The sequence below is a fragment of the Bactrocera tryoni genome, chromosome 1, assembly GCF_016617805.1.
Source record: "Bactrocera tryoni isolate S06 chromosome 1, CSIRO_BtryS06_freeze2, whole genome shotgun sequence".
Classification (NCBI taxonomy): domain Eukaryota; kingdom Metazoa; phylum Arthropoda; class Insecta; order Diptera; family Tephritidae; genus Bactrocera; species Bactrocera tryoni.
The window spans coordinates 72,420,646-72,430,950 of NC_052499.1; the positions used below are offsets into that span (position 1 = coordinate 72,420,646).

Below are 10,305 nucleotides of genomic sequence, written 5' to 3' on the forward strand. Positions count from 1 at the left end.
TTTCTATTTTCAAAGAGTACTTATAATAGGAGTAATAAAATGGTTAAAGAACATTAATGAATGATGAATTATTAGCTATAAAAAACATTTTTCAAGAAATTGTTTTAGTTTTCAGTCAAAATTTTCGTCTGTTTGTAAAGTTCACAGAGCATAATCTATTGATTCTTACTCAAAACAATATTCTGCACTGAGAAAAAAATTTCAAATCTATTTTAAGGGGCGCATTTAGAATATAATAAAAGAATATAATATTTGGGCATTTCAAATAGCTGCTTAATTAATTTTTAAGGGCATATATATGCATATTTTAAAAATACACGGTAATATTTTGAGAAATATGTTTTTTTTATGTTCTCCACTGAAAAATACCGACCTTCTGCGTAAATGAAACCTTAAAATATTCTCACTATACAAGAGATATTGTCCGTACAATGAAGGGGTCGAGAAAAATGAAAAAAAAATTACAAAAAGTTGAATTTTACTCTAAATTTTGATCGTTTTTGGCCTGCCAAAAATCTGTTTTTTCATTGTATAGAGAACTACAAGTACATATATACACAGTATTAAAAAGTTCGATATTTTGTCTCTGAGTAATCACTCAAGCAAATTTAAAAAAGATAATTTTGATAAAAAAGGTTTGAAAATAAACTGACGAAGCTGATTGATTGTTGATTGAGCGACTACACTTTAAAAGGATGTAAGTCAAAAACTATTTGAGATATCGATTTAAACATTTATTATGATATTTTAAAATATATGTCTTATCGCAAGAAAACATCGATTTATTTCTAATTAGGTGTTAAGTATAGTTTTTAAGACAAAAGAGTTTGGTTGTTCTTATCACAGATGAGTCTTCCATGCCTAAATGCAGTCATAATTTTACTACTGGGTTACTACACAATTAAATGGTCGCACACAAAATTTGTTTCTCTCCTTCGTTGTGGTTGTTGCTTTCTATGATTCCCTCAAAGTGCGCTCAGAAGCTTTCTTACTACCTATTACAGCAACACGCTCGACATTTGCGCACTCTTACCTATCGGCAGTTTTTAACTTGGAAGGTTGTGCTGATGCCTCCGATAGGAATGCGAGTTAGCGCAGCCGCCGAGTTGCTGTCTGCAGACGCACCGGGTTTGTCCGTATGTTCCTGTGTGTTTGTACATACATACATATAAATGTATGCACACGCGTCTGTTGATTTCCTTCGTGGCAATGAAAATAAAATGTGAAAGAAACGAGCTACAAGCATGGAATTGGTGCGATTGCGTTAAGACTGGTTATCGCTCAGCTGTCAGTTTTCCGTACACTGCCGACCGTAGCGGTTGAAAATCGTGTTTCGAGCGCGCATTATTTAAACGCTGACAAGTTATACATAAAACAGAAGAGCCAAGCGCCAGCAAGTGGCAGAGTGGGCAGCAAAAAAAAATAAAATTTTTAACAAACGGGAAAAACAAATTTTTCGACGCAAATCGCGCGGCATAAGGTAGGAACAACAATAGCTAACACGACACGCCTTCATTTTTTTGTTAGCAGGTGATTTCTTTATTTGGAATTTTATGAAAATCAAAGAATATTTCGACAATGTTCGTTTGAATGTGCTCTGTCGCGGTAAAGCCTATATTATTTATTAAAAGCAACTTTATAGACGGAATTATGTAAGATTCACCAGCGATAAGCAAGCGTAAATCAGCACAAAAGGTCGATAGAAAAAATTGATTCATGGATTCACTGATATGAATACACACACACACATAAGAAGCAGTATACAATGTATAAGTAAATATGTTCATATACAGATACTAACTGCATGTAACTGCAAATATCTGTTGTTTCCTACGAACCTTTTCTCTTAATGCGCTGAATACTGCTGGCTTTGTCAATGGTTACGTAGCTCCGCGTCCACAAAACGCTTGCCGCCATACAGCTGATCTGTTGAAATATGAACAAGCGTACATACATATGTATGTATGTATGTACATATGTATTTGCGTATTTACAAATGTGTGTACAGATTTATGTGGGATTTGTCGTCTAGTGCATATGATAAGAGCCTCTCCAGATCCGGCCGCCTGCGCTGGCGTTGTAAATCAATAAAATCGCTGTACGCTTGCATGCTAATCGTATGTAAACCGTTATTAGCCATGCAAAGAGATAAAAATATTGTAAAAATAGTTTTTATCAAAAACAGCTGATAAAATAATAATCGAAAATTAAGTGTGAATTCTATAATTGTGAGAATAAGCAAATACATATATGTATGTACATGCATATGTATGTATATATTGTAAATTTGTATGTATGCACAGATACAGTACTCCCTCAATAACCATAAGCAATAAGTTGTAAACAAGTATAAGTTGGAACAGAATTTATTTTACAATTTGTAGCTTGCTTTGCTAAACATAGGTGTGATTTGTAACTAAACATTATGATTATTTGGTTAAAACCAAAAAACCCGTAGCAGCTCCTAGTGATAATTAACAAAAAAAAAAATAAATAATTTTTCCCACTATGAGCGTATTCTTAAGAATGATTTAATTATATTTACCCTTTTTAACGGCACCTAAAACTTGTCTGAATGAACGAAAAAACTCCAGCTTTAAAAGTATTCGACGCAGTACCCACCGGTGGAAGCAGAGGAAGAGAAAGACCACTCCATTGGAGAGATTAGGTGGAGAAGGATCTGACTTCACTTGGTGTCTCAAATTGGCGCCAAATTGCTAAAAGAACGCCATTAAAGAAGAAGAATAAACTTTAAAGGCGTTTATCTCGAAGCGCTGTTTTCAGAGTCGGTGAGGTCGGCTGGACTGATAGTTGACGCAGTCTAGATACATATCAGTTAGGTGATCTATATAATACGATTTTTCATAAGAAATCCGATACTTTAAGCCACACTGAAGTGTAGATCCTTCACAAAAAGAAAAACCTTTTTTTGGGAGTGCCACCATTTTTTAAAAAATTATTCGTTCATAACCTGTTTTCATCTACAGTAATACAAATTTGTTCTGGTTTTTAAATTGAAGATAATTCTAAATAGCAAAAAGTTTTCTCACCGCCAAACACCTCTTATCCTTAGAGATCGACTGCGAAATCAAGTGAAATTTTTCAAAATTAATCAAAGATGTTTTTATTAAAAAAATGCTTCTTCAAAAAAGAGCGCGTTTTTCAGAAAATAGACATTTGCCATTACACTTTTATATCTGACAGTTTTTAAACCAAGTTGCGCTACGTTTAGTTAAGACATAAAAAATATTAAATATTTAATGTATCAATGTTTTTTTTTGACAATTTCTCGATGAAACACGTTAAAATCGTTATTTCGTCTGAAAAAATTATTAATATATACATATAAAAAAGAAAACGAGGCAAACCACTGAAATAAAGTATACCGCTGGTTACGGTTACTGAGTACATACTGTAAGAACATTTGTTGGAGAGAGCGCTGAGGAAGCCATAACTCTCTTTCAACAGTTGAAACTTTAACTGAACAAACACAAACACTTGCCCATACAAATATCGTAAAACGTGAAAGCAATTAAAATAGCAATAACAATAGTTGTTAATATAAAAATAACAACACTTGTTGTTTATTCTAACTATTACACAATAAACATAAGTTAATTAGCTCAATAACCGTCAATAAAAATTGATTTAAAACTTTGTGAAATATGCTTTATTCCTTTATTGCTATTTGCAGCGTTACGTGAAAACACCACTGCCACCAGCACCGCACACACATCGGCAATATCACAAACATGTCATCAACTGCAGCCGTCACACCACTGCCTGCCATCGATATCGATCAACCCAAATATGACCAGAGCACATACATCAATCGTGCCAAGCATTTCTTCCTGCTCACCAATCCGCTAAATCTCTTAGCCACCAACGAGGAGTTGGAGCGCGCCAAGCGCATCGTACACAGTTATCGTGCCGGCAAACCGGTGCACGAATGCGGCAGCGTTGAGGAGCTGTGGCGTGCCAAGTACCTGTACGATTCGGCTTTTCATCCGGAGACAGGCGAGAAGTCGCTGATTATTGGCCGCATGTCGGCTCAAGTGCCAATGAACACGCTGATTACAGGATGTAAGTACGAGCATATTTTCACTTATTTATTTGCTTTTTTTGATGATTAGAAGTAAAGTTTAAAGCCTCAAACTATATGAGTTATCAAGAATAATTTCGAGCAGTAATAGCATTGAACTGATAGCAACGATTTGTGGAGTTTATTTCTACAAATAATTATGTATTTAATTAAAGATGAAGATTAAGATTTATGAGATAGCAACAAATAAACTGGTATGCTCGTGTCGTTTTTGTCGAACATAAATCAAGCTATAAAAAGCTAAAATGATACAGTTTTCCAAACTTTAGGAGGAAGGGGTTGTTGGGTTTTCTTATCAATTAATTAGTTTCAAGAAAAAAATTCAGAATACGCAATAATTTAATTAATCAGGGTTGCAAATAATATTATACTTAAAAAATATATATTTTAATTAAAATTTAATTTTTGTTTATTTTGTTATCCAGAAAATCTTAATTATAATAAAGCTAATAGATATATACATATAGATAATATATATATACATATATATAAATGATCAGGATGAAGAGAAAAGTTGAAATCCGGGTGCCTGTCCGTCCGTCTGTGTAAGCTGTAACTTGAGTAAAAAATTAGATATATTGATGAAACTTGGTATAGTATAGTATTCCACCTTATGGCCAAAAATTGTCCAAGTCCAACCAGAACTCTTCAAGCCCATAGATACCGAATATTTGGACCGCAATACCTATTGTTGACATTATACCGAAAATATTGGTCCATCTGTCGGATTTATAATTGAAATTCAGAGATAACGCTTTCCTGAAAGTATTATGTCTGTGTGCTAAAAATGGGTTGAATTGGGTCAATACTTCCTTTAGCCTAAATATACCTAGCACAACTATTTTCGAGCCTCCGGGTGACTTTATAATGCATATATCGGCTAATATGTGATCTATCTCAATGAAAATGAGAAATCGTGTTTTTCTTATAACGGTGCTCAGAATGAATAAAATCGGGTGAAAACTCGCCCAACACCCCATATAACTAACAGTCTTTATGTACCTGAAAATGATTCCCTGCCTTTAACCCGAACTTAGCTCTTCTTTACTTATTAATTCTAATTTTGAGATAAAAAATTAAGTTTTTAATTAAATATTTAATAATTAAATAAAATAGTTCAATTTTTAATTAAGTCTTTAATTTTTGAAAATCTTGTTTTCAGTTATAATTTTTTTAATTAAACATATATATGCATATGTTGTTTTTTATGCAAACCTTTGAATAGTTGAAGTATGTTTTAAGAATCCTTTTGATCTGTTTTACTCACTTTTTTACGCTATTATGAATAACTTAAGATAGAGGACTAAAAATCGCCTTCTTATTCACATATTAATAATAAAACTGTTTTGCATTTGTCTATCGATTTCAACTTATTTATTATTTTGAATTACTGGCTAAGCAAAAAATCAATATTAAAGCCACAAGCTAACAACGAACATTGTTTAATGTTATAATGTTTCCTTTAAAAAAACATAAATTCACACAAAAAACACTGCGAAATAGCATTTTATTCATTCATAAAATCATTAATGAATGAAAAATTAGTAATGAGTGCTTCACATGTCCATTAACTCAGATAAGCACTCATAAATTCATTGAATTCCTTGAATAGTATCGAGTGATTGAATGCGAAGTGCTGAGACATCGTAAAACTTCAACGCGCTCAACAACAATTGTCGACAAGAATAATAGTGCAATCACTCACTACGTGCGACAAATTATAAGCAATGTACATATGTATGTATATATGAATGCGCCTAAAAGCGAACAAAATATTTTAAAAAGTTTTGAAAAATGTTTTGTACTGGTTTAAAACAAATTTTTTGAATTATTATAGCTTGGAATATATGCAATATTAGAGATAATAGAAGCAGAAGCCATTATTTTTTTTTAATTATTAGTAATTATGAAAATATGTGTAATATAAACAAACATTTTTGTTATAAAAATCTTTTGAGCTATACAATTTTAAATTTGATGTTATATATTTCCATCGTTGACCATTCGTTCTTATTTATATCACTTTGAATTGCTTTTATTTAATATATTCAGCGAGGCGAGAAAATAAATACGTTGATTTTTTATTATTTGCAAATTTACTGATTTTTTGCTCAGGTCCAAGTCATCAAGGTTTTGCGTCAATCAAGCAATTTTAAGCAATTCCAATGCAATATCAATTGCATATTTATTAACATATGTACATATGTCTTTATGCATGGCTACATATAATATACTCGAAAAAATTTTAATTTCGACATACGTGTTGTCCTCAACATATCAAATATAGTATATACATACATATAACAAAGCTCAGAGGTATGAAATAAGTAGATATATTTAAGGGGTTATATCCACTTGCAAGTCAGGACAAATCAGTATTTTGAGTTTTTGGGATTTTTTTTAGAGAAGCGTGTTATGATAAATTTGTATTCCTTTGATTTCGTAACTATTGTTGACATTATACCGAAAATATTGGTCAATCTGTCGGATTTATAATTGAAATTCAGAGATAACGCTTTCCTGAAGAACCTTTGAAAAAGGTTTCTGAGGGAGGGAAATATTCTTCTGCAACAAAAAAATATTATTAATAAAATTTACAATTACCTAGTATTTTTTAAAAAAAACGTACATATATTATTTTCGAACCTATTGGCTGGATAAACATACAATTTTTGTAGAATATTTGCACATTTGATAAGTCAAAAGTTCGATTTTTAGCATTATATGTTAGCGTGTTCAGTTCAAAAATGCCTAATTTACTTACTTAGAAATCACATTTAGGACTATATTTCAGAAATTCTCTCCTAAATAAAGAAAATATAGCCATTAACATTCCTATTTTGAATATACAATTTTTTATCACAATGAACATAGTAGTTTTTCCAACATTTTTTCAGTATTAGACCAATACTTTTGATGTAAATACTGTTCGCTACCGCTGGGTTGCCGCGTCTAGACAATACAAGATAAATAAATACACAAAAAATTATGCGCATTTGACTATTGTATTTTCATGAAATTATTTAAATTTTGTTGTTGTCATTTTCCTGTAGGTATGCTGTCATTCTACAAGACCACACCAGCAGTCGTCTTCTGGCAATGGGTCAATCAGACATTCAACGCAGTTGTCAACTATACAAATCGCTCTGGATCAACACCCATTTCCAAAGAGTAAGTGCAAATTACATTGTGATGAAAAATAACCGGAAATTGTAAATAAAACGCTAAATATTTAATTATTCATCAATATTTTTTGTCGTCTTCAAAGTAATCTCCATCAGATGTAATAAAGTTATGCCAACGATTTTTCCAGTCCTCGAAATACTTTTCATAAGCACTTTTCGGGATGGCCTTCAGCTACTTCAGCGAATTTTGTTTTATCTCTTCGATCGACTGAAAATAAGTTTCTTTCCGATGATTTTTGACTTGTTGTGGAATTCACATGATCAAGCATGTTCAAAGAGACCTGCTACGGTACTCTTTATGAAAAAATTCAGCTTTACCACGCCGAGTCGAGCAAGAACAAGTTTCATACCCAAAATATCCACCAAAATCATACCAACAGACTTGCGAGTGATGTCGAGCTCTCTTGCCATCTCTCTAACACTCTCTTGACGATTCAAGCACCATATTCTTCACTTTTTTAATATTTTCATCAGTCGAAGAAGGTTGTCCAGAACGAGTCATGTCTTCCACGTTGTCGCGACCGGCATTGAAGGCTTTGTAACACTCGTGGGCTTGTGTTTTTGATAAAACTGACTCACCATGAGCCTTTTCCAACATTCGCAACGATTCAGCACACGAAGTTTGGTTGGTAATACAAAATTTGAGACAAATTCCTTGTTCGATATTTTTATACTGAGGTGTACTGACTCAAGCAGCTGCTGTAAACAAAGTGGTTGACAGATCGGGCTCATATAATATTTGGCATATCAATTAAGGACAGTCCTACCAACTTAGCAAAATACATTTTTTTCAACTATCATTTATTCGGGGAATTTGATTACAATTTCCGGGTGCTTTTATGTCACAATTTAAATACGTACTTATATGTATGATTTATGTATGTATAAACGTTGATAAAAATATACGTAGTATTTGTAGCGCCTCCACTAAGAAATTATAACTTGGCAAACATACTAATTGTGTTGTTTTGTTATCGTTTCAATTGCTCATTATATGTACATTTTCGCTTTCGCTTTTTATCTGTTTGCCTTTTAAATTATACATACATACGCACATATATATAAACATCACTTAAGCGATATTTGTATGTATGTACATCATATTTGTATGTACATATATTTGGAGATTTGTATGTTATATGTAGAATATTTAAGATATTGAATCTAATGACGGCTCTCTTTCAGGCAATTGCTTACTTCATATGTATTGGCCACTGGTGGCGCGCTGACCACAGCACTCTCCCTCAACCGGCTAGTGAAGGTGAGTTGTTCCAACATCAAGCAATAACAGCCCTTTCGAGAAAGAACCTGGACGCAAAATGATAAATAGTACTAGTGTGAATTTAGTTACTTGGGGACTAGTTCGAAACTGAGGTAGACATAACGTACATAGTTACAAAACAAGAAAAAAAATGTAATTCGGTTGTGCCGAAACTATGACAGCCTTCACACACAAAAGTTTCCATTAATGAACTTAATTTTGATCGGTCAGTTTGTATAGGAGCTACTTATGTGCTAAAGTGATCCGTTCTAAACAACTTCTTCGGAGATTGTAACGGTAACGTTGTCTCTGACAATAATCCATGAAATAGTTTTCCATATAAGAACTTGACTTTGGGCGGTCAGTTTGTGTCACAACTATATGCAGACAGACGTACACGGCTAAAACGACTCATCTTTTCACGCTGATCATTTACATATATACTTTATAGGGTCGCCGACGTTTTCTTGTGGATTGTACATCCCTGTTTAGGGTATATAAGAGATATGCAGTCTATATGGACAACATAACTATCCTCAAACTTTATTCGAACATTTTTTTAGCTTTAGTTGCAATTTATTTGAACGTACTTTTCACTAACTGTATATTTTCTTTCGCTTTTTTGTTGCATTGCAGAATTTAAACCCGCTAATTGGACGCCTAGTGCCGCTGGCGGCTGTGGCAGCAGCTAATTGCATCAATGTGCCCATGATGCGCATGCAGTAAGTAATTGAAATTAAACGTTTTTTATATTACTAATTTAAATTAAACTTGAAAGAGAGTTGAAAAACGGCGTCACTTTGCTGGACGAAAAGAACAACGAGTTGGGCGTTTCAAAGAAGGCGGCTGCTGTCGGTATCACAGCTGTGGTGGCTAGTCGCATTGCCATGGCTGCGCCCGGAATGGGTGAGCTCTATGTCAAAGTCATGCTTTATTAGATTTTACATAATTTCCATCTTCTCTCTCTGAAGTGCTAACGCCACTGTTGATACAGTCGTTGGAGAAACGTGGCTTCCTCAAGCGCTTCCCCAAAGCCAGCGCTCCCATCCAGACGCTCTTCTGCGGTTTCGTCTTGATATTCGCCACCCCGCTGGGCTGTGCATTCTTCAGTCAACGCGCCGCAATCGGGGTAAGTTAAATTCAATTTTTTGCAGAGTTAAAATTATTTTAATCGATAATTTTCTGTTTTCTATGTACTGAACAGGTGGACCGTCTGGAGGATGACGTGCAGCAAGACATTAAAAAACACAATGCCGAGCTTAAAGAAGTATGGTTCAACAAGGGCTTGTAAGCCAAACGCAGCCTTATTGAGAATATCTTTTAGAGACTCTGCATTTTTAAAGGACAATAAAAAATTCCATTTAGTTGCTGACAAGCGCTTATCGTCGTGAGCATTTGTGTTAGAGAAAAATATAATTACTTGGCATTTATATGTAGTTAAAATAATTTCGCGATTTAATTGTACTTTAGAACTTTTGTAATCATTATACAAACGTTTCTCTTAATACTGCTCGGCTCTCCCACAGCGTTGCTTTGCAGCTTTGTAAAGAAATACCTCATTTGAGAAATGTTCATGCTTAATGATAACTTAATTATTATTAATTTAAAGTGTTTTCTTCATATTTTTAAATGTATTGTACAGGAAATTGTTTAGAAAGAAACAAAACTGTGTAACGTAGACATGTTATTGCATACAAAAATAAAGACTATTTTTGAATTAATGTAACTTCAATCAAAAATGCTTTTTATTTATATGA

General features: G+C 33.3%; 1 protein-coding gene across 2 annotated transcripts; it reads left to right on the top strand.

The window, feature by feature from the left end:
* The first annotated feature begins 1,273 nt into the window (after nucleotides 1-1,273).
* LOC120782761 (sideroflexin-1-3) lies at nucleotides 1,274-10,278 on the top strand. Of its 2 annotated transcripts, none has more exons than XM_040115223.1 (8): nucleotides 1,274-1,530; nucleotides 3,695-4,083; nucleotides 7,156-7,273; nucleotides 8,473-8,548; nucleotides 9,185-9,270; nucleotides 9,327-9,454; nucleotides 9,520-9,677; nucleotides 9,753-10,278. In XM_040115223.1, the coding sequence occupies exons 2-8, from the start codon at nucleotides 3,753-3,755 to the stop codon at nucleotides 9,837-9,839; spliced, it is 984 nt and encodes a 327-aa protein (XP_039971157.1). In that variant the 5' UTR covers nucleotides 1,274-1,530; nucleotides 3,695-3,752; the 3' UTR covers nucleotides 9,840-10,278. The 2 variants fall into 2 exon arrangements, with proteins under 2 accessions (XP_039971157.1, XP_039971156.1); XM_040115222.1 differs by having other exon boundaries at nucleotides 1,275-1,480.
* Nucleotides 10,279-10,305: the final 27 nt, after the last annotated feature.